The sequence below is a fragment of the Neohortaea acidophila genome (assembly GCF_010093505.1).
Source record: "Neohortaea acidophila strain CBS 113389 unplaced genomic scaffold BDY17scaffold_8, whole genome shotgun sequence".
NCBI classification, from domain to species: domain Eukaryota; kingdom Fungi; phylum Ascomycota; class Dothideomycetes; order Mycosphaerellales; family Teratosphaeriaceae; genus Neohortaea; species Neohortaea acidophila.
Window position 1 is genome coordinate 94,331 of NW_022985517.1, and position 21,101 is coordinate 115,431.

Sequence of the window (21,101 nt, forward strand, 5' to 3'; positions counted from 1 at the left end):
GGACGATCGCAAAAAGCTGCGTACCTTATGCATGGCTTCAACACTTTATGACCACACTTCTCCTCACTCCACCACCTCTTCATGCTCCTCCAAAATCTCCTCGAACATCTCTTCCACTACCTTCTCTCCTTCCGCCTCATCCACAACCAGCGCCTCCCGCTCCTCGCTCAAGTCCGGCAGCCCCAGCTCCCTCCTCTCCTCAAGCAAATCGGCTTGCGTCCTCTCGCGCCACGCCAGCCACTCCTCCAACTGCCTCCGCCGCTCTTCCACAACAGCCTTGTTGGCCGACGACTTCTTCGCCTGATCAATCTCCTCAAACTGCCGGCTGTACTCGCGCAGGTTCTTGCGCACATTCTTCATCTCCTCCTTGGAAAGCAAGCGCTCCGGGCGTGGGCGCCATGACCATTGCTTAAAGGCCTCGATGGGCTCCTCGCGAAGCAGTGTGCCGGAGAAGTTGTACAGGTGGTATCCGTTTTCCATCTGCGAATGCGCGTTAGTATGGTCCGACAGGGATGAAAGTAGCAACGACTTACTCGGTGCTTCCACACACTCGCGCTCGTCGCGACGAATCTGCCGCTGGGGTCCCAGTCAATGTCCGTGACACCGTAGTGGTCTGCCGTGCCCATCAACTGCAGGTTGGCAGTCAAGTCCTTGTCCTTCTCATCCCTCTCGCCCTCAAAGTCAAAGTCCCAGAAGTCGAGGTCGAAGCTTTGCTGGTTGAGCACGGTGGCCACGACGACGAATCGCCCGGCCGGAGACCAGTGGATGGCGTTGTTATTTTTCTTGTCGACCGTTCGGATGAGCTTGAAGTTGCCCACGGCATTGCCCTTGACCTTCTCGGGACAGTAGAAGGAGACGGAAGTCTTGGGCGGCACGGCAACGCCTTGCGTGACTTCGCCGGCGGTGATGAGGATGAATCGATCGCCTTTGGGTTCCCAAGCAAAGTTGATGACGGTGTTGGGGATGTTGTCCACCACCTCCACCGGCACACCCTTCTCTCGTACCCGGAAGATTTCGAGATTCGTCCCGGTGGTCTTCTTGCTCTTGCTGTGCCGATCGACCTTGACGCAAACAAACGCCGACTCGGACTGCCAATGGAGTTTGGCGTCGGAGACGTTGAAGAGGTTCCGCGTGCGAACAATGTTCTTAGTTGGGATGGACATCAGGCCGACCTTTGCAGGGTTGGAGCCCATCTCCGGCGTCCAGTAGCACAAGAGCTGCTCGTACTCCCGGATGTTGTCTCGCTGGGGCGGGGCAGGACACCACTCAAAGTCCATGACCCCCTCGATCTTGATGCTCTGCTTGTCCATCAAGTTCATGCGGGGTAGCTCGTACACGCTGATGCCCTGGCCTTGAGTCATGCGTGCCACGTACTTTGCGTCGGAAGACCATTTGAATGCGGGCCATTGGATCTTCTTCTTGATTGGGTTACCCTCTTCATCCTGTGTGGGGCCGGGCAGATCGAGTGTGACGAAGGAGCGGATAGGTTTGGCGGTGGCGACATCCCAGATAATGTAGTTCTTTCCATCTTCTTCCAGGCTGAGCACGGGGTTGCCCTCCTCGACTTCCATCGGTCGGTGGCTCCACGTAGTGATGAAGCGCTCATCAGGAGAGAAGTCGACAAGATTGACGCCGGGGTGCATGAATCGTTTGTGTCGGCTCCAATTCGGGCCACCCCATAGTTGCACACCCTGGGTGTGCATGGAGGTGAGGTATGTTCCCTTGGGACTCCACTGGACGAACGATTCCGTCCAGTGCATTCGATCCACCACCTGCTCGGGGGCGCCAGCACTCTCGTTCCAGAAGACACCGACGTTATCGCCACGGTACATGACAAATTGATCTCGACCCTCAGCGTCGCCCAGCCACCAGCGCAAATGCTCCTTCTCCTCAAAGGCGGCAATTTGTGGGGGATTGTATGTCTCTTCTATGCGGCCCTCCCGACCATACCGTTCGATATCGGTGAGTTTGTTGACGGCGATGGTGTGGCGCTTGTCGAGTGCGGTGCCGTGGAGCGCTTTGACGGCGGCAGCTGCTTGGGCAGGGCTTTCGTACTCGACGAATGCAAAGCCTTCGCTCTCCTCACCAGCTTCGTTCATGGGCATGAAAACATTCTCCTCTTTGGTGCGGCCGACGGAGGTGAGTTTGCGCAGCAAGAACTTGACGAGCTTGTCCTTTTGCGAGGGGGTGACTTTGGGCAGGCCATCGATGACGATGAAGGTGTCGAGGCCTTCTTCCATTCGTACTTCATATTGCTCGCGGAGGTCTGAAGAGTGAGGTTAGATGGGGATGATGGGCGCGGCGCGTGAGGCAACATGAGCATACCTGAAAAGTCGATTTCTTCTTCGCCATCGTAGTCGTCCTCCGGATCGAGTTGTTCAAATGAGGGCGCCATATTGGCGTGTACAGTCTTCCCAGGGGGGACTGGGATTAGTAGATGCGATGCGGGTGCCTAGTGAGTGGATGTGTGGCCCCAGGACGCGATGACTGCGCGATCGATATGTGGTGGTGCGGGTTGGGTGAGAGTGGATTTCTTCGAATTTGGTGCCAAGATTTCTTCGGAAGCCCGTTGCACCTTCCGCCCCGGGATGGGCCGAAAGCCTGACGGGGTTGATGGGCTGAAAGAGAGAATTGACGGAAGGCGCAGATCGCAACCCACACTGTCACGCGCCGATCGATCGGGTGGTTAGTGAGGCCTTCACAAGTCACCCTTCCACTGCCCCGGCATCCGAGTCATCATCCAAGTGCCAGCGAGTGCCAGCAGTCATCTCTGTCCTCGTTGCATCGTTTGACCCACCGCCGACGTGGCTGGACCTCGCAAGCCCGCCGGTAGCGCAAACCGCCTCTTCCCCAGGCCCATTGGCCTCGCTTCTGCAACACCTTTCGCACCGACATCCGCTGCTTCACTTACTTCCCAGTCACTCTGACAAGGCCAAACCAGCATGGAGGCAACATGTGAGTGATCCTCTGCGGTCAGCTGCACGGCGCAGCGGCGCTAACATCATCCCCCCTTCGGCAGTGCCGCCCGAGCAAGAGGCGGCGTACAGCGCCATCATCGACTCGATCCTCCAATCCTCCGACCTTGAAACCGTCTCTGCCAAGCGCATACGCAAGGGTCTGCAGGAGCGCGTGGACTATGACATCTCTCATCAAAAGGTAGGATTGCTCACCACCCCGCCGCCCCCGCAACATGGCTGACGGAGGACAACAGGACGCAATCAACAACCTCATCCATGCCCGCTTCGATCAGTTTGCCCAGCGCGGGCAAGACGTGAGCAGCGCAGCTGTTCCCGAGCCTGCACCCACTGCGAATGGCCACGCCGGCCACGCGGACAATGACTCTCCCTCTGCCTCGCCTCCCAAACGGAAAGCGTCCGACAGCGAAGACATGAGCGATGTCGCCGATTCACCGCCACGGAAGCCGGCGAAGAAGGTGAAGACCGCACATGACTCTGTCGAGACCGACGAGCAGTTGGCCAAGCGCATGCAGGCCGAGCTCAACGCACAGGCTGCCCGTTCCACGCGCGGTGGTGGTACAACCCGGAAAAAGGCCGTGGCGAAGAAGGGCGCGACGCCGAAGAAGAAAAAGAGCAAGGCGAAAGTGGGTAGTGACGAGGATAGCGACGTCGACTCGGACAAGCCGGAGAAGGAGCGAAAGGGAGGATTCCACGTAAGACACGCATCTCAACTGTCTCTGCACTCGACACTAACGCACGTGACACCAGAAACCAATGACACTATCCACACCCCTCTCCGAACTCGTGGGCGCCGCGCAGCTGTCACGCCCGCAGACGGTGAAGAAGATCTGGGAATACGTCAAGGAGCGCGACCTACAAGACCCCAGCGACAAGCGACAGATCCGATGCGACGACGCCATGAGGGCCGTCTTCAAGCAGGATCGCGTGCACATGTTCACGATGAACAAGCTACTCGCGCAACACCTCTACGCGCAGGACGAATAGCCTGGCAAGGAGAGGCATGGGAGGGTCATCGTCGTGTACGCATGATGGTGATGACGATGATGAACGCACACTGGCAACGTGCTCAAGGCGGGTTTCCTTTTCTCGCGAATTCCCATCACGCAGACGGCTGCGTTGGAGCGTGGTTGCTATGTATGCCAGGGGCATTTCTCGTGGATTGCTAGCCATCTAGACCACCCACGTGCATCTTGGATGCGTCGAATGACTTTACGAGCAGATTGCTTGGTTCAATGTTTTCTGTCAGAGCAGTATTGGGAGCAGTACGTGTCTCGAGATGTAGTTGAAGGATAGAGGCAGGCCACGTGATCACGGCAGATCAGGATGCATAGGCTGCGCCTGTGCCCTTCATTTCCGTCCGGATGATTCGTACGTATCTGCATCGAAGCGATCATATCTAGCCTCGGAACGTGCGAGCGGAAGGTAAGGTATTTTTCCTTTTCTACATTCATGGGGAATGTTTTGTTTGTTACGGAGCTCGCACCGAGTCCACCATCACACAAGGCCGCGAGTCCTGTGGCCTTGGTACATGCTCATGTGTAAATGCGGCACAAAAGACGCCTTACACTACGAGACGTGTTGACGATGGAGAGCCCGACGCGCGGCAGGAGTGTATGCGAGGTGGATATGCGAGGTACGAGAAGGCCATTGAGAGAGCAGCAAAGACTGACATCAGCAAACCGATGGTCCCTGCACCATTCCACGCTGAAACGGCAGCGGCAGGAATGATGACAGAGTGGGTGCTCAACGCCTCCTTATAGAAAAGAAAGGTCCGCCCCCAACTTTTGTCTGTCTCCTCGCATCTCATTCAACTCGACTCTGCACGAAATCGACGGCGAAGATGAGAGTGCATCGGTTCTGTGTGGTGCTCGGCATCGATGGAACCTCAGGCTCCAGCTCGCCCTCGCTTGTGCCCTTTCCGTCCTAGCTCCTCCGCCAAGTACGGAGGTCGAGATGGCGACACGCCGCCCTTCGCTCCCGCGCTGTGTATCTGTCTGCCCACGCAATCCACGGTAGGCGATCACGTCTTGCATCTCTTCATTTGCGTTGCGCGCACTGCTTATTCCCAGAGAGCGTGCGCGCGACCATGCGCCCCCTCCTCCCTCTCTTCTCCGTTACCCTCGCATCCCTCTCCTATTGCTTCGCGCAACATGCCTCCCCGACTACCCCTGTGCCCCTTGGCGTCCAAACATACCTCTCCCGCCCGGACATCCAGCCTCTGCGATGGCTGGTCCAGGTCTTCGATAAGGACAGATTGGCGCCGGGGTACTGGTTCGTGTCGCCGTACGATATAAATGGCAACACACAGCCCGAGGCGTCCTGGATCGGCCCCCATATCTACGATGGAGACGGCGAGCTGGTGTGGAGCGGGTCGCACATGTTCAACAACATCAACGTGATGGATTTCAAGATCTTGCCAGTCAAAGGCGAGGAGTTGTTGTCCATGCTTTACGCCAAGGAAGGCAGAGCATACCTCCTCGACAAGCACTATCGCGTGCGCGAGACCGTCTTCACCGGCGACTCGGGCTCGGTGTTCAATATGCATGACTTTCATACCGTCGAGGACGGCGGGAAATACCTCTATCTCCAGCGCAACATCACGTACGCGTCGAGGGAGATGGCCCTCGAGCAGCTGGGCTACGATGGCGAGTGCTTTCTCGTCTTCCCCGGCTTTGAGGAGCGGGATGCCGTTACGCAGGACGTACTGTTCAAATGGGACGCTACCGGCAAAATTCCCTTGTCGGATAGTACTATGGACTACTCCCCGGTGGAGCGAAGATGTCGGGAGCACTGGGACTTCCTGTAAGCGCCACTCCCCCTCACATCTTCTTGCCCCACTTCTAACACTGCATACAGTCACTCCAACGCCATTGACAAATTCCCCGATGGCAATTATCTCCTCTCCACCCGCCATTCCGACACCCTCTACAAAATCTCCAAAGACGACGGCTCCATCATCTGGCGTCTCCACGGCTTGGGCGGCCCACGAGGCGACTTCGAAATGGCGCGCAACCTCAACTTCTCCCGCCAGCATCACGCGCGCTTCCACGAACAAAACGCCACCCACACCATCATCAGCCTCTTGGACAACGCCATGGGCGCCGACCCGCAACCGGCGACGAGCAAGTGGAGCCGCGCGCTGAAAATCGCCCTCCGCGAAGACACGCAGCCCATGACGGCCGAACTCATCGCCAGCTACGACCATCCCTCCCACCACCATGCCTTCCGCCGTGGGAACTACCAGACCCTGCCCAACGGCAACGCCTTCGTCGGCTGGTCCGAGCGTGCGCTGCAGTCTGAGCACGCCGAGGACGGCACATTGCTCATGCAGGCCGCTTTGGAAACCAAAATGCCCAACATGGGCTCGTATCGTGCATTCAAGTTCGCTTTCGTCGCCGCCCCAGACTATCCCCCAGACATCTACTCCGCCGCCTCGACCGCCGCCGACGGCACATGTGTCACTACCGTGCACGTCAGCTGGAACGGCGCGACGGAAGTAGCACGATGGAAACTCTACAAAAGCGACGTCGCCGGCGCGATCTTCGTCGAGTTGGCCGACGAGCCCCGCTCAGGCTTTGAGACCGCCCTGTCGTACACCGGGTACGCAAAGTACGTACATGTGCAGGCTTTAGACCGCAACGGGAAGCAGCTGGCGTTCGGGCGGTCGAAGATTTTCGATACCGTGAATGTCAGCGAGCTGGACGCAGCGGCTGTTGCGGCGGAGCATGCGTGGCTTCTCAATCCCGTGGCCAAGGGTGCAGGCTGGCTGGGGCACAGCTGGTTTGCGATTTTCGCCGGCGGCGCGGCGGTGGGGTGCGTGTTCTGTCTTGCGGTCGCGTGGGCCATGCGCCGCGGCGTCCTGGGGAGTCAGTGGGCCGCGAGGTTGCGGGGTCGAGGCGGGCCGGCATATCGCGCGATTGCGTTGCATGATGTCGCGGAGTTTGACGAGGCGGCTTTGGATGCTGTCGAGGCTAAGAGGAGGCTGCGGCCTTCCTTGGATTTCGACGGGGAGCCTTTTGAATTGCATGACGATGACAGCGATGAGGATGTGGATGGGACGCCGTCTACTGAGAGGAGTCTGGGGAGGTGAGACGTTATATACCCTTTTGCTTGTACGATCTGAAATCTAAGCACGTTGAAACTATAATCATCGCAGTGGAGGCCATGTAATCAGAGGAACGGTGCAGGTGGTTTGTGTCGCTTCTTTGACCAGGCGTGGCATCTAGGCTATGGATACCGCACAAGCTCGTTTGACGAGACTGCACATGCCTCATCTCTCGTCCTGCGTTGCGGTGCCGCGGCGTTACAGCAAAGTAAGCGCTGCCCTTGCGCCTCCCTCCGCAGATGCGCAGAATTTGAATGCAGCTCCCGTCGCCATGCCTTCTAGAGTCTGCGTCCACGTGCGACGGCTCATGCTACTCTGTAATGAGCTCATTCTTCAGCGTCTGGCATGCCTCCGGGGATGAGCTAGAATGGAGTCAGTGCGGTTCTACAGAACGCAATGAACGCCACTGACCATGCAGATGTTGTTGCCGTTGAGTAAGATCTTGGGCAGTTTCGTTTGCGCGCCCGAATAGTCGCTAATATCTTGGATTAGCTGTACGCGAGTGAACCGGTCCGTGTCTGCGGGGACATACTACTCCGTCACGTCTTCGAGCACCATGTCTAGACACACCATTGTTAGCGCTCGTCCAGAGGTATGGACATGGAGGATGTTTACGTACTCACGAAGTCGTCGAATCCAAGTAGAGTGCCGCTGAACTCTGCGCAGATGTCAGTAGGTGAAGAAGAAGCGGAGGAGTCTGCCGGGATGAGGAGGACCTTTGTCGCCTTTCATGATGACCCAGATGGAAGATCCGACACACCGGTCGATCAGCTCGAGGGGAAGAAGCTGCGACGCCATTGTTGAGGGGTTGGAGGATGTGTGCTAGAGGTTTGTTGGAGGTGGCCGTCTGGATTTCTTCCTGATATTCGGACAGTCAGCCACACTGCGGTCACTAGCCACACGGCGGCTGTTCGGGTGGCGCAGGCGCCTTGCCGCCTGGAGCTTGAACCCTCTTCGACATTTCCATTGGACGACACGCCGCCATCTTGGATGCAGACTGCCGGTGGTTGCCAGCTTGTTCGACACTAGAGGAGGCCGTGGATTGTGGGAGAGACATGGACTGGCATGTCTGCGCCGCGTCCTTGTCTTCAGGACGCCTCTTTCGTCCAGAGACTCCTTCGAAGGCGACCTCGACATTCAGAGAGCAGCAGCAGCACCGGCGGGCGAAGAACACCACCAAGCATTCTATCGACTATGGAGGCCGCTCCTCTCAACCCGGCCCTGCGTCTCCCATCCACGCGACCGATCGATAGAAGATGGGATCAATCTCGAGGCATCATCTTTCAGAACGCCACCCGAAGCTCCCTCCAAGACCACACCTGGCAGTCCAGCAATGGCATTGTGTTTGCAGGCGGCGTGGATAGCCGTAGAGGCTACGCCACGCGTTCCCCCTTTGGCAACAAAACGGCACCCCAGCCTTCGCCTACCAAGCCCTCCGCTGCGCCTGCCGCACAACAACCAGCTGCATCCACCTCACGAGAACCGCGATCAACCGGTGCGCTGAATACTTTCCAATTCCCCGGGGTTGAAGGTGGAGGTGGCAGTTTGTTGCAAAAGTATCAGCAGGAAAGGCAAGAGCACGACAAGACTAAAGAGAAGGCGAAGTCCAACGAGGCAGCCTTGCGCCGTCAACACGAAGATGAACTTGAGGCGTTGAGAACCGGCCACGCCAGGGCTCTGAAATATCAGCAAGAGCAGTACAATGCGAGCGTTCGTGAAATGGAACGGGGGCACAATGCAGCCATCGAAGCTGTACAGCAAGAATATGGACTGAGTTTGGAAAGTATTGAGAAGAAGCATGGAGAGGAAGTTGTGGAGCTGCTGGAGAAACATCAAGAGGAACTGGATGAGACGCGAGGCGAAGTCACTCGGGAGAAGGAAAAGCTACGCGCGCAAAATAACGATGTTCTCGCAGATGCTTTTGCAGATGAGCGAGCTGCCCTGGCTCAGCGGGAACGAGAGCTGGCAGCAGGACGTAGCGACTTGGCAGAGCGGGAAACTAAGCTGGCGCTCGAAGAAAACGATCTGGCTCAGAGGACAAGCGAGTGGACGCGACGTGAAGTGGAGATCCGGCCGGTGATTGAAAAGTGGGAGCAATGCGTTCAAGAGAACGAAGCGATGCTCCAAAGTAGACGTCGCAAGGACGATGAAGAGGTGGAAAAAGAGCGACTCCTGATCAAGGAGGAGCACCGTGAGAACGAGAAAGCGGTGAAGAAGGAGCGGCTCCAGAATGAGCAACATCTGGAGCGGGAGCGGCGTACCAACGAAGAGGTAATGGAGCAAGAGCGAGAAAGCATTCGGAAACGTGAGGCGGCTGCAGCCGCACTGGAGTACAGCCTGATGGCACAGGAGATGAAGCTCTCCGACACCATTACCGAAGCTCGCCGAGAAGCTAGGGATACTTCCGCCGCTCAATATCAAGCATTATTCGACGACGCACAGAAAGGAGGGCTCCCCGGCTCCGCCGCTCATCGACGGGCCACCGGGGAACGTGCAGACTACGGAACCTATAGGAAACTTTGGGAACCCCTGAGCACCGAGACCAATGACTCCAATCGGAATGCTATCAAGGTGAAGAAGGATCTCGAAGCATCTGCGATAGAGTGGAAGAAGCGCGCAGCCTCATACAAGGGTACAGACATCCACTCATGGTTTCATGTCAAGTATGAAGGATTGGATTCGGCCTATGCGCGACTCCTTTCGGCCCGCTCTGAGTCGCTCTTCGAGCAAATCAACAAGCTTTCAGAGGTGCAAGCTGCCCTCCATCGACAGCGTGCTCTCGCGGAAAACATGGGGCATGCTTCTCGCCGTTTGACACTCTTTCACAAGTTCGACGGAGGTGCAACGCGGCATGATCAGCAAAGGCTTCTCTATCGAGGCCTGTGGCCTGAATGGTTGGCATACCAAATAAAGGCGATCGATGAGCAATTAGGGTCACGGGATCTCCCACCATCAGGAGCGCAACGTTTAAAACGATTACGAGAAGGGCTCCAACAGATGCGACCGTTCGCCACGACTCACGCCAGGCTGGCGGCAGCTCAGGACATGGTGCATGCACCTGATATGGACAAAGAGGTGCTCGTGCAGTCTGAGAATATGCAGGTTTTGGTGGAGCGAGCGACGCACGCATTCAGCATGCTTGCATATAGTGACCAGGGTCGTGCAAGACTGGCCAGTGAAGCGGAACGTGCTCAACGAGACCAATTTCGGGATCGAGTCACCGAGGTCGTCAAAGGGTTGCGCGAATCTCAATCGACCGTTCAGCAGCGATTTTATCTAGAGACACTCCTTGGGCGAGAAGATGCCGGCACAAGGGCCGCGCGGGACGAGGAGATCAGGAAGATCATTCAAGACCGTCAGGATGGCCTCATTGGAACGTCCGAAGGACCGCGTGGTCGTCGTCTTGCGCGTGCGGGGAATGTGCAGAGGCAGCTAGATGTGCAACGACCGCTGTTTCAGCAGGGTACGGCGTTCGAGAGAGCGCCACGCATCCAACGATACGAGTCACAAGCTTCGGCATTGCCTCCGTCGTCCGCTCAACAACCACTACTGGCGCGTCCGGCGTTCTCAAAGTCTTCGTCGATCGGGCCAAGGCCTTTGAAGGCTGCTCGACTATCGCGATCCTCCCCGGAGAGTCAAGAAGCCAAGGAGATCGAGCTCAGGGAGCTCAAGAGTGAAGCCATACAAGCCGAGGCGTCGGGGGATGTCGAATTGGCGAAATCTATCCGGTCACAAATCGCGCTGGCCACGAGGGAAGTGCAGGAGCTTCTTCTTGCGAAATTCACGGAAAAGTGGATCATTTCCAAGCGCAAAGGCAACGTTACCCAAGCCGCAAGGTACCATGCGCTGATTCTGAAACTGAAAGCGAGCATGAAGGCGAAATCTGAGCGTCTTGCGACTGGGCCTGACTTGTCGCCTCATCAAGTGCGAAAATCGCGGCGAAGGCGAGCACGCACGGCAGCGGTCAGTATCCACCCACCTAGCTCTGATTCATCCGCGGCGAGCACCAGAGTCAGCGAAAACGAAGGCGTAACGTCACCAGCGTCAAACAAAGTCGGCGAAGGTGAACTGCAAGTACCACCGCCAACCGCAGGACAGACGATGAAGTTCACACCTTCCGTTCCTTCCCAAGCACCACGATGGCTCTGGCATGCCGATCCTGATGACGCCGTTCCGGAAATCACCAAGCCTCGCCAGTCCAGTGAGCCACTCGAAACATCTCCCGTTGATTCATCTTTGGCATTTCGGCCTGTTGGCCTTAGAGATGCATTGCGCAAACTTTCAATTGGACCAGCGACACGTGCTGATCCTGATTCACATATTGTGAGTTCAGATGTAGATCGAGCAAGTGATGCCAGTGGTTCGCTGGAAGCTTTCGACTCACATCCTCCCGAGAGCAATAACGACTCTGAGATGTCCGAATGGGCCGACAGCATTGATCTTGCCTCTAGTTCGGAGCGAGCATCAGCTGTCGACCAAGGCAGTGAAGGAGATTCGTCCTCACCGTCCGCCAGCATGGAGTCGCTCGGGGCTGAAGAAACTGAACCCTTCGAGAAGCATGCGCAAGATGTAGAACGATTCACTCCGCTCACCTATCAGATTCCAATCCACGTCTACCGAAATGCCATCATAGCTTCACCTACCACGATGGGCGCTTACTGGAGCTACAAGCTCTACAGGAATGCCGAGGGTAAACCGCCGACGGTCTTTTACTGCATCAACTACGAGCAAGCGGAAAGCCGAGCTCGCATGTTCCTCGACGAGCCTGTCGTCGGCTTCGACATCGAATGGGAGTCTTGGGCGAGCGTGACGAAAGCCGGCATCAAGCAGAATGTCTCACTCATTCAGATTGCGGCAGAGCACAAAATCTGCCTTTTCCACGTCGCCGTCTTTCAAGGCGACACTGTGGATAAGCTGATGCCACCCTCCCTTCGCCAGATCCTCGAGTCTCGTGCGGTGGTCAAAGCGGGCGTCAACATCGCAGGCGATGCCAAACGGCTTCGCGAGTGTCTGGACGTTGAGATGCAAGGCCTGTTCGAGCTCAGCCATCTCTACCGCCTCGTGACATTCAGCGAAACAAGTCCGGAATTGGTGAACCGGAAACTATGGAAGCTGGCGGATCAAGTGCACAAGACCCTCGGCTTGCCGCTCAAAAAGGACGATGTCAGGACCAGTGCGTGGTCTCGGAGGTTGCAGCTTGAGCAGACGGAGTATGCTGCTTCCGATGCGTACGCTGGCTTTCGTCTTTATCATGCGCTAGAGGCGAAGCGGAAGAAGATGCAGCCCATGCCTACAAGGCCGGCGTTCTACGAAGACCAGAAGCCTATTATGCTGGGAGACGGAACGGTCGCTGTTCCTCGCCCTCAGCCTTCTAAGAGAAAAATCGAGGTGCGCGACGAGGTCGAGAAGGTTGAAGAAGACATTGATGAGGAGGAGCATGAGGAGTCTTTTGAGGAGCTGGAGGAAGCCCTCGACCTCGATTCGTCTCAAAGCTCTGCTCTCTCGAGTGGGTCCGAGCGCTCCATGCCGCAATCGTCTCAGGATGCACCTGGCCATTTCAGCAGAGACGCCGAGTTCCAAGTCGATGTCAAAAAGCCTCGAGCAGACACGAAGGGCCACCCACCAGCTTCCGCAGAAGTCGCGCTAGCCGATGCATGGGTGAGCAACTTCCGCCAGGACTTGCCCGTTGAGTATCATCTCAAAGCAAACCCGGCGAGTCTCCGCGCCTGGCACCTGTGGCACCACCAGAGCCTCAACTGCGCACAAGTGGCCAATCTATTGCGCGAGCCACCCCTGATGCCGCAGACGGTCGCCAGTTACGTTCTGGAGGCCTTGAAGCTAGAGGATCTCCCTTTTGACGCCGCGAGGGTGCAGGAGGTGGTGGAGATTCTGCCAAAGAGTGTGAGATGGAGGTATCAGAAGGTTTGGGATCGGATGGAAGCTCGGGGGTGAGCTCGTGGTCTATCTCAGGATGTGGATTCCAGGGAACGCGAAACGAACATGAAGCATGGCGGCGGTGTTTTGGGATTGCATTTGAGTTTTGTTCTAGAGCTCGATGGAGTTTGCCATCGGCATCTTTTCGGTTGTCAACATACCTATAATGAGGCATTTCGGCTCTTCTCCTCACTACTGAAAGCCATCACTGTCGTTCTGAGGGTGTGTGGCCAGATTTGGCAATCGGAGCGAGTTGTTTCACTCGATACAATTGTCCATACATGTGGCCGCCTCAAACACCACGCCATGCTACCGAATGCACGCTGTAAAAGTTGTAATTCTTCCCCAAGCTCCCCAAGCGCTCAGTCTTGCCTGCCCTTCAATAACCGCTTCGTCACCTTGTCCTTCTCGATGATGTAGACGTGTGCACCCCAGCCGGAGAGGGCGTCTCGATCGACGGCGTTGAGGAGGGCTTGCGAGATGGTTTCGAAGAGCTCGTCGGGCGCGAGGTTGGGCTCCCACAGGCCTTCGCAGGTACCGAAGAGTTGGTCCGAGGCGGTGCCGGAGACGATGAAGTCTTTGGCGAAGTCGATGCAGCCGATGCTGTCGAAGCTGTTTGCGTCCGTTGGTTAGAAGGGGATGGGAGGAGGAGCTAATGTGCTGACGTACCCGCAGATGAAAGGCACACCAGTGGTCTGATTGATGCCCGCAACAACGGGACTGACAAACCACGGCCCAAAGCGCCGCTCGTACAGACTACTGCTGACGAGATTCGCAAACGTCTGCGGGCTGATGTCGCGCTCCTCGCGCAGGCGGTACATGTTGACTTTGTAGCGCAGCAGCTCGGAGACGGTGCTGACGTCGGTGGCCAGGCCGGTCAGGCCGAGATAGCATTGCGGGGCGTAGGGGAAGATTTTGGGGAAGTCGTTGCTGACGGTCAGGGCTTGCAGGCCGAGGCGTAGGTCACAGGCGATGGCGACGCAGTCTTTGCCTACCATTGCTACGCATGCTCCGCCGTCTGTTGGGAGATGTTGTCAGTATTGGGATGGCTGTTGCTGGCGTGGGGGTGAACGTACTGATGGCAAATGGCGAAGACATGGCTGCGGGTGTTTGTTCTTGTTTCCTCTTCGCGCCTCTCTTTTTCCTAGTGTGAGGACAGCAGAGGGTGCGTGATGGTCGGAGATGTTGTCGTGGTCGAGGTGTTGTGGGCAAGAAACGGTGTTATTGTGGAGAAGAGAGCGAGGAGGGCAGAGATGGAGTGAGTGGTCGAAGACGTGCTCATCAGGCACGACTTGACGCGCAGCTCAAGCTGTCGTTCCGCCAAGCCGCCATCCCCGAACCTTCGCCGCAAAGCTGGCCACGACTTTTGTCCTCATCCACGATCATCCACCGCATTGCAAAGCTCGCTCTCTCTTTCTCGTGATCTTTGTCCGAATCACCCCTCGACTCCCTCTCAAGATGGCGGCTGCAATAGAGTCCCACGTCCGCCTGGCGCAATCCCTACACCCTCGCCTCCTCAACTTCTTCAAACGCTTTCCACCGCCTCAAGTGGTCGCAGCAACAAGTGCCATCCCATCAATATCCTCGTCCACCGCACAATCCTTATCGATCGAAACGGCATCCACCACATCACCATCCGACCCCAACGCCTCCATCTCCACCGAAGTCCCTACATCCGACCCACAAACCACCTGGCCTACAAACGACGGCCCAATCAAACGCAATCCCTTCCTACCCTTCAAGAACCCGCGAACAGGCAACTGGCACTCCCCCCACTACTCCCTTCGCCGACAAGCAGACCTCTTCAAACTCGCCCAAACCCATCATGTCCTGCCGCTGATGCCGCTTTCGCCCAAACACCCCGATGTGCGGGAGCAGAAGCGGATGGAGCGGGCTTTGCGCGCGGCGCGCACCGGGCTTTTGCCCATTAGCGGGAAGAAGGCGAAGGGAAAGACGTGGGAGAGGAGTTTGAGGACGCGGATGGAGGATCGACGGAAGGCGATGGAGGGTATGCCGGAGATGATTCGGTTGTGGAAGGAGAGAGGGCATGGACGGGGATGGAAGAAGTGGCCGAGATAGGGTCTGCATCGTTGTGGAGGCCTTTTTGAACGTTCTTAGCGCGGAGTCGTAAATTGTACATCTAGATGTACATTCACCCCTGGGAAGTGACCCCGACTAGTATTACCTACGTAAACGTGGTCTTCTTCTTGGTCAAATCTCGCACAATCTCGTCCAACTCCTCTCTCTTCCGTTTCCTCTCCTCTTCCTTGTCCGCGCTACCATCCTCTTCCTTCTCCTCCTTCTCCACCTCCGCGTCTTCCCACGTCCGTGGCTTCCAACATCTAATGCTTCCGTCTCCATGCCCGGAATACATTTCAATGTCATGGGCCCGCCAAGCCAGCGAAGTGGTGCGCGCCTTTACATTCCGAGCTCCAAAACCCGACATGGCTGTGCTTTGCGGTCCAGGTGTGCGTAGACGACCCAGTGACGTTCCGGAATGCAGATCAAAGCTTAGAACCTCCCGCGGATTGGGGTAATACACCACCTCCTGCCCAGCGGGGGAGAGATGACTCGGCGCCAAGAGCGGAAACAGAGCAGTCGTATGCGCATTCTTCAAGCCCGGCCCGAAATTCGCGAGGGTATTGGCGCCAGTCATCATATCCCACACCCGCATCCTTTCGTCATGGCCCACAGACACGAGATACTGCCCATTGTCCGTCCATGCGATTCCGTTGACCGCGCCATTATGCGCTCTGCCCCGCTCTCTCCGCCTCGCGCCCGTGCCGCGCCCATCATACCCAGTAATCCCAATGCTATCCTCCATGTCCAGAACTCCAAGGCTACTGGCACTACGACGGACATCCCAGAGGCGAAGACAGCCGTCCGTAGCGCCACTGGCAAGAATATTTTCATCCTTGGGATGCCAAACCACGGCGAGGACGGAGCCAGAATGGCCAGCGAGGGAATGCGTGCTTGCTCCTGACCGGAGGTCCACGAGTCGCACGGCGGGGTGTTGGGAGGCGCAGGCCACGAGAAGGTGCGAGGCGATGGAGGAGACGGAATGTGAGTAGACGATCGAGTCGAGGTCGAAAGATGCGGAGGCCTGGAGGGTTTCGGAGGAGAAGAGTTTGAGCGTATGATCGTAGCCGCTTGTCAGGAAGGCCAGGGAGTCGAAGGGGTAGAAGCCGATGTGGGTGATTCCGAGTGCTGCTTTTGTCGATGTTCTGGAAGTCGTTAGTCAGTGGCGACTTAGCGGCGGAAGGGCATTGTCACACCTTACAGCGTAGCCAGTGGGTGTATTGAGAGTCGAAGGCGTTGATTCGAAGTCATTGCTTTCCAGGTCCCATATCGCAACAGACGAGTCGGCTCCTGCAGAAAGAAGACTGTGAGCCAGCTCGTTAATCAATGTTCGGCCAACACATGTTAAGGTTACAAGGCAACCTACTATCGTCCCTCGAAAGGGTCGACAACGAGACTGCTCACACCGGCAGAATGCGCGTCATTCTCCACATCGTTGGAGGAGACGTCTTGCGCGTTATTATTCACGCGACTTCCACCCGACAAGGCGAATTTGACGCCTGGCGCGAGCTGCAACGCGCGCAACAGGCGATTGTTCTGCGCATCGGCAAGGCTTTGAGGACTGATGGAACCCAGTTGGCGGTTAAGGAGGTAGGCGTTCATGAGTCCACTTCATGTTTGTTCACACATACAGTGAGCTCTTGCGCACGAATAAGGCGAGGAATGCTTGCAAGCAGACAACGAGGATGAAGGTGTAAGGTGTGAGGCAAAGGTGAAGTGAAGGTGGCGCTCGCTCGGGATTGCCAAAAGTCATCGTCTCCGAGGACCTCAGGCATCAAGTTCTCCTCTGAACTCCGCTTGGTATTATCTCTTGAGACGATACGAGCCACCAGGAACGAACATGAACCTGCAGACATGACATCATCGCAACGCACATCCGTGCCAGAGCGGAAAAGAAGAAGGCCTGTTACTGTATACGATGCAGTCGCCGGCCGCGCAGGCTACGAAGGCTTTCTGACGGCACCACAACCGTCGAAGTACCGGGACACGGCCAGTCACAGCACTACATCAGTGCCTCCAGAGGAAGTTCTATTTCGACGGAAAGGCGCACCCGTCAGATACGAAGAAGACGACATCTACTTCGCGAATCGACATTTGACACCAGATCAAAGACTCCCCGACTCCGATTTGCTCAAGACGATCCACACCTATGCATCCGACTTTTACGCTGCTACGACTGCCGACGAAGACGGGGAGGAGTTCAGGAGTCTGGACGAGACTGCGTTGATCGCGATGGGCATCTTGCTGGAGGAGGCTGCGAAGGAGGCGGTGGGGGAAAGTGGGTTCCTCGCCTTTCTTGAGCCGAGCGACGCAGGCCAGGCTGCTGCACAGAAGCCACCCTGAGGTTGGACCTGGAGACTGCAAATTCAAACGGGATTTCTCTCGCTTGCACTCTGCCAAACATGGCCTTGGACGGAGATGTCACCCTCGACTGCTGATCAGGGCTGTGGCGCACATACCTTTTTTTGAGACATCTCCACTACCGATGGTGACTCGTCAACGACTACCGAAGACTTTCCTGCTACCATGGAGCTTCTGTAATGGATCATGAGTAAGATGGTGCTTGTGGAATGAGAGCACGAATCGACTCTGGGCAGAAGACAGTCCCATAGCAAAGGGGCTGTTCCCATTCGTATCATGTACTTGACATACCGCCTCGAATCATTGCTCCCGTACCCTGGCTTATGCTCTCGATATGTAGGCATTTCCATGCCCATCACCGACGTTCCTCGATTTGCAGGCCCGAGCGTCTCGAATGCTGACTAACACTTCCGCCGATCGCCGAACGCTTCAACTTTCTCGCCAAGCACTCACTCAAGCTCACCTTTGCAACATCACCAACAACATCCTTGACTCCATTCACGCAAGCGACAGATCGCGAGCATGCGATTGAAGCTCCTGACGGTCTAACGCGTTCATCCAATCGACTTTTGCCTCTGGCGCCAACATCGCAAACCGCTGGCCGCAATGGCCGACTTCAGCTTCAGCGAAGACGCTGAATTGCTCAAGTTGAACGCGCAGGTGGTACGAAGCTCACCTTGCGCATCTCAGCACACATGACCCCGGCTAACGCAGTCCGCCTTCCAGCTCGAAGAACCCGAATCGTACGAACACTGGGAGAAGCTCATCGCCGCCGCCGAAGCACAAGAAGGAGGGCTGCACCGAAACTCCAGCCCCGGCGCCATCGCCTCCACCCGCGATGTCTACGACCGCTTCCTCGCTCACTTTCCCCTCTTTTTCGGGTACTGGAAGAAATATGCAGACATGGAATTTGCCATTGCAGGCACTGAATCGGCAGAGATGGTGAGATACCCGGCGTGCGCATGAAAGACACCTCCCGCTGAACATGCACGTGCAGGTCTACGAACGCGGAGTCGCCAGCATCGCCAGTTCCGTCGACCTCTGGACCAACTACTGCGGCTTCAAGGTCGAGACCAGCCATGATTACGATGTCATCCGAGAGTAAGTTTGCGAGCATGCCCCTCCCTCCCCTTCCCCATTCCCTGCCCTTAACTGGTGGTAGCGGGTGGTAGCGGCATGGATGGTCGGCACTCGATTGTGCGCTGAAATGGTCCTGCGGCGGTATCCTTGGTGAGGTCCTCCACCCAATGGACGCTCACTGCGCGTGTCTCACTTCTACCTACCAGAGCTGCCCCTTTCATCGGCGGCCTCGTTCCTTCGAGTCCCTACCATGCACCCGCTGTTTCCGAGCCTGGTTTTCTTTTCTTCCTTGCCTTTGCGGCCTACAGCCATACAATGTTCGCCCCTCCTTTCCCAAGTTTCTTTCTTCCACCCCCACCCCATCCCACCCCACTTATCCCTCGCAACAGCTATGCTAACCTGTCGGCCAGACTGTTTGAGCGCGGTGCTGAGAGCGTCGGGTTGGACTTTCACGCCCATCCTTTCTGGGACAAGTATCTAGAATTCGAGGAACGCTTGGCTACGCATGACACCGAGGCGCGCATCTTTGCCATCCTCGGCCGCATCATCAACATCCCCATGCACCAATATGCCCGCTACGGTGAGCGATACCGAACAATGGCCGCCAAGCGCCCCATCGAAGAGCTTGCGCCCCCCGAGCTCATCGCTCAGTACCAGCACGAAATTGGTGCAGACGGAGCTCCTAAGCAGCCCAATGAATTGGAGGCTGAACTGCGAGCTCGCATCAATAGCTACCATGCTGAAGTCTTCCATCGCACGCAAGAGCAGACCACCCAGCGCTGGACATACGAGCAGGAGATCAAGCGACCCTACTTCCACGTCACCGAACTCGATGAGCCACAGCTGGCCAACTGGAGGAGATACCTGGACTTTGAAGAGGCCGAGGGCGACTACATTCGCACCAAATTTCTCTACGAGCGCTGCTTGGTGACTGCCGCGAACTACGAGGAATTTTGGCTTCGCTATGCGCGATGGATGTTGGCGCAGGGTCCGAAGCAGGAGGAGGTGCGTAACATCTACCAACGCCCGAGCTTCCTCTACGTCCCAATATCGCAACCCACCATCCGCCTCGCCTACGCCCAGTTTGAGGAATCCGAAGACCGACCCGACATTGCCGTAGCAATCCATGAAGCGATACTCATGAACCTGCCGAATCACGTGGAGACGATCGTTTCACTGGCCAACGTGCACAGGAGGCAACACGGGCTGGAAGCCGCGACTGAAGTGCTGAAGACGTACATCCAGGACGAGAACAGCAGCGTCTACACTCGTGGTGCTTTGGTCAGCGCATGGGCTCAGCTGGTGTGGAAGGGAAGGGGGGACGCGGAAGAGGCACGCCAGATCTACGTGAACAACCAACCACAGTACCTCGACTCTACTGTCTTCTGGACGGAGTGGCTCGATTTCGAGATTCAGCAGCCAGCACACGGAGAGGATGGCTCGGTCCACCACAAGCGTGTCAAGTCGGTGTACGATGATCTGCGCCACAAATCGCATCTGCCGCCGCCGTTGGTTAGAGATTTGTCGGCTGTGTACTTCAAGTTCCTGAAGGAGCGCGGAGGCAAGGGGGTCATGAAGGAGTTGGTGCAGCTTGATCGTGAGATCAACGGTCCTACGAGCGTGGCAGCCACTCTCAAAGGCAATGCGGGAGTGGATGTGACCATGTCGGGGACTGTCGAGAACGGGCATGCAGTGGACAATGCCTACGCTCAGCAGGCTCCGCAAGCTGTGAACGGCGGTCACCCGTAGCGAAAGCTGCTGTGCGTGAAACTTACGACGGGGCCAGGCACAGCGCTGGTGTATAGTATAGCGAGGGAGGCGCATGGCTCGATGGGAATTGTGGAATCGGAAAATGGGGCCTGGGAAGCAGTGTAGATTTCAGTGAGCGGCCTTCTTACGGCGTGCTCAGACTGGATGAAGAATGGAAAATTGTCAAAACCAGGTCCCGTTCTTGCGCTTCTGCTCTCGTTTCCATTCCTGCCTCTCCTTCATCTGGGAGTGGGGTGTTAGCATGAGCAATCATTGCGCAAAGCGTCTCGTCTCGCGTAAGGACGAGAGCTCCTCCACTCACCCATGACTCTTTGCACTCTTTGTACGCACTGGAACGACTGTTAGTTTGGGAAGAGTAGGAGCAGGTTGTAGCAAGAACGCACTCAAAGTAATCCTGACACATGGCCCGATCGCCACCGTTGCGCCGTAGGCATTTCAGACTGCGGTCGGCTGCTTCTTGACAGGGATCAAAGTATTCGCTATTGCGCTTGCTGGGGTGATGTTAGCGCTTGCTTGCACGAAAGGATATACGGATGAGATGTTGATAGAGAGTGGTGTACCTTGTGAATCGAGCTGCGCCTTGTTGCCATGCGGTTGCTTTCTCGGCTTTGTCTTCTTCCCCGGCCGGGGTCGACATGAGCGGCTTTGGCAATTAGTTGATCTTGCAATGAGGCTGATGCGGGTTAACGAGTGTGTGGGCAAACACAGCACAGCATGTCGTCGACGAGCAAATTGACAGAAGTCGTGGCCACTTGATACCATTACTTCTGGCACAAAACACTTTACTTAAGCTT

The 21,101-nt window shown here is 56.7% G+C and overlaps 11 protein-coding genes across 11 annotated transcripts; 6 read left to right on the forward strand and 5 right to left on the reverse strand.

Moving 5' to 3' along the window:
* Positions 1-63: 63 nt before the first annotated feature.
* Positions 64-2,395, reverse strand: BDY17DRAFT_325731 (eukaryotic translation initiation factor eIF2A-domain-containing protein; the record flags this gene model as incomplete). Its single annotated transcript, XM_033737399.1, has 3 exons — positions 64-480; positions 534-2,266; positions 2,326-2,395. 3 exons carry the CDS (start codon positions 2,393-2,395, stop codon positions 64-66), a joined length of 2,220 nt encoding a protein of 739 aa, XP_033587577.1.
* A 210-nt stretch (positions 2,396-2,605) lies between these two features.
* On the forward strand, positions 2,606-4,251 carry BDY17DRAFT_180918 (uncharacterized protein). The gene is made up of 4 exons (XM_033729908.1): positions 2,606-2,955; positions 3,020-3,156; positions 3,212-3,670; positions 3,726-4,251. The coding sequence occupies exons 1-4, from the start codon at positions 2,943-2,945 to the stop codon at positions 3,960-3,962; spliced, it is 846 nt and encodes a 281-aa protein (XP_033587578.1). The 5' UTR covers positions 2,606-2,942; the 3' UTR covers positions 3,963-4,251.
* Positions 4,252-5,064: 813 nt separating this feature from the next.
* Positions 5,065-7,068, forward strand: BDY17DRAFT_325733 (ASST-domain-containing protein; the record flags this gene model as incomplete). The annotated part of the gene is made up of 2 exons (XM_033737400.1): positions 5,065-5,780; positions 5,835-7,068. The coding sequence occupies 2 exons, from the start codon at positions 5,065-5,067 to the stop codon at positions 7,066-7,068; spliced, it is 1,950 nt and encodes a 649-aa protein (XP_033587579.1).
* Positions 7,069-7,238: 170 nt separating this feature from the next.
* On the reverse strand, positions 7,239-8,017 carry BDY17DRAFT_180940 (LSM domain-containing protein). Its single transcript, XM_033729909.1, has 5 exons — positions 7,800-8,017; positions 7,703-7,741; positions 7,616-7,643; positions 7,495-7,558; positions 7,239-7,445 (listed from the first exon to the last, which is right to left on the reverse strand). Exons 1-5 carry the CDS (start codon positions 7,879-7,881, stop codon positions 7,410-7,412), a joined length of 249 nt encoding a protein of 82 aa, XP_033587580.1. The 5' UTR covers positions 7,882-8,017; the 3' UTR covers positions 7,239-7,409.
* A 3,581-nt stretch (positions 8,018-11,598) lies between these two features.
* On the forward strand, positions 11,599-13,035 carry BDY17DRAFT_254391 (ribonuclease H-like domain-containing protein; the record flags this gene model as incomplete). The annotated part of the gene is made up of 2 exons (XM_033731430.1): positions 11,599-12,589; positions 12,650-13,035. 2 exons carry the CDS (start codon positions 11,599-11,601, stop codon positions 13,033-13,035), a joined length of 1,377 nt encoding a protein of 458 aa, XP_033587581.1.
* A 344-nt stretch (positions 13,036-13,379) lies between these two features.
* Positions 13,380-14,015, reverse strand: BDY17DRAFT_253847 (proteasome component PUP3; the record flags this gene model as incomplete). The annotated part of the gene is made up of 2 exons (XM_033731377.1): positions 13,380-13,629; positions 13,687-14,015. 2 exons carry the CDS (start codon positions 14,013-14,015, stop codon positions 13,380-13,382), a joined length of 579 nt encoding a protein of 192 aa, XP_033587582.1.
* A 268-nt stretch (positions 14,016-14,283) lies between these two features.
* On the forward strand, positions 14,284-15,403 carry BDY17DRAFT_300562 (uncharacterized protein). Its single transcript, XM_033734074.1, has one exon. It carries the CDS (start codon positions 14,476-14,478, stop codon positions 15,094-15,096), a length of 621 nt encoding a protein of 206 aa, XP_033587583.1. The 5' UTR covers positions 14,284-14,475; the 3' UTR covers positions 15,097-15,403.
* On the reverse strand, positions 15,203-16,698 carry BDY17DRAFT_254190 (WD40-repeat-containing domain protein; the record flags this gene model as incomplete). The annotated part of the gene is made up of 3 exons (XM_033731410.1): positions 15,203-16,241; positions 16,293-16,400; positions 16,463-16,698. 3 exons carry the CDS (start codon positions 16,696-16,698, stop codon positions 15,203-15,205), a joined length of 1,383 nt encoding a protein of 460 aa, XP_033587584.1.
* Positions 16,699-16,912: 214 nt separating this feature from the next.
* On the forward strand, positions 16,913-17,929 carry BDY17DRAFT_300566 (uncharacterized protein). Its single transcript, XM_033734075.1, has 2 exons — positions 16,913-17,735; positions 17,798-17,929. The coding sequence occupies exon 1, from the start codon at positions 16,951-16,953 to the stop codon at positions 17,437-17,439; it is 489 nt and encodes a 162-aa protein (XP_033587585.1). The 5' UTR covers positions 16,913-16,950; the 3' UTR covers positions 17,440-17,735; positions 17,798-17,929.
* Positions 17,930-20,467, forward strand: BDY17DRAFT_300568 (putative DEAD/DEAH box helicase). The gene is made up of 4 exons (XM_033734076.1): positions 17,930-18,120; positions 18,184-18,399; positions 18,455-18,558; positions 18,948-20,467. The coding sequence occupies exons 1-4, from the start codon at positions 18,064-18,066 to the stop codon at positions 20,284-20,286; spliced, it is 1,716 nt and encodes a 571-aa protein (XP_033587586.1). The 5' UTR covers positions 17,930-18,063; the 3' UTR covers positions 20,287-20,467.
* Positions 20,468-21,096, reverse strand: BDY17DRAFT_300574 (cytochrome c oxidase-like protein-assembly factor COX23; the record flags this gene model as incomplete). The annotated part of the gene is made up of 4 exons (XM_033734077.1): positions 20,868-21,096; positions 20,691-20,798; positions 20,609-20,636; positions 20,468-20,529 (listed from the first exon to the last, which is right to left on the reverse strand). The coding sequence occupies exons 1-4, from the start codon at positions 20,942-20,944 to the stop codon at positions 20,470-20,472; spliced, it is 273 nt and encodes a 90-aa protein (XP_033587587.1). The 5' UTR covers positions 20,945-21,096.
* Between the last annotated feature and the right edge of the window lie 5 nt (positions 21,097-21,101).

Excerpts from the sequence above, each read along its gene's own strand:
- BDY17DRAFT_300568 (XM_033734076.1), top strand. The coding sequence starts at position 18,064 with ATGGCCGACTTCAGCTTCAGCGAAGACGCTGAATTGCTCAAGTTGAAC. Across the intron at positions 18,121-18,183 it reads TCAAGTTGAACGCGCAGGTG|CTCGAAGAACCCGAATCGTA; the intron begins GTACGAAGCTCA and ends TCCGCCTTCCAG. Across the intron at positions 18,400-18,454 it reads GCACTGAATCGGCAGAGATG|GTCTACGAACGCGGAGTCGC; the intron begins GTGAGATACCCG and ends ATGCACGTGCAG.
- BDY17DRAFT_300566 (XM_033734075.1), top strand. The coding sequence starts at position 16,951 with ATGACATCATCGCAACGCACATCCGTGCCAGAGCGGAAAAGAAGAAGG.
- BDY17DRAFT_300562 (XM_033734074.1), top strand. The coding sequence starts at position 14,476 with ATGGCGGCTGCAATAGAGTCCCACGTCCGCCTGGCGCAATCCCTACAC.
- BDY17DRAFT_180918 (XM_033729908.1), top strand. Across the intron at positions 3,157-3,211 it reads ATGACATCTCTCATCAAAAG|GACGCAATCAACAACCTCAT; the intron begins GTAGGATTGCTC and ends GGAGGACAACAG. Across the intron at positions 3,671-3,725 it reads AGCGAAAGGGAGGATTCCAC|AAACCAATGACACTATCCAC; the intron begins GTAAGACACGCA and ends ACGTGACACCAG.
- BDY17DRAFT_180940 (XM_033729909.1), bottom strand. The coding sequence starts at position 7,881 with ATGGCGTCGCAGCTTCTTCCCCTCGAGCTGATCGACCGGTGTGTCGGA. Across the intron at positions 7,559-7,615 it reads CTCGAAGACGTGACGGAGTA|CGACTATTCGGGCGCGCAAA; the intron begins GTATGTCCCCGC and ends CCAAGATATTAG. Across the intron at positions 7,446-7,494 it reads ACGGCAACAACATCTGCATG|CTCATCCCCGGAGGCATGCC; the intron begins GTCAGTGGCGTT and ends ACTCCATTCTAG.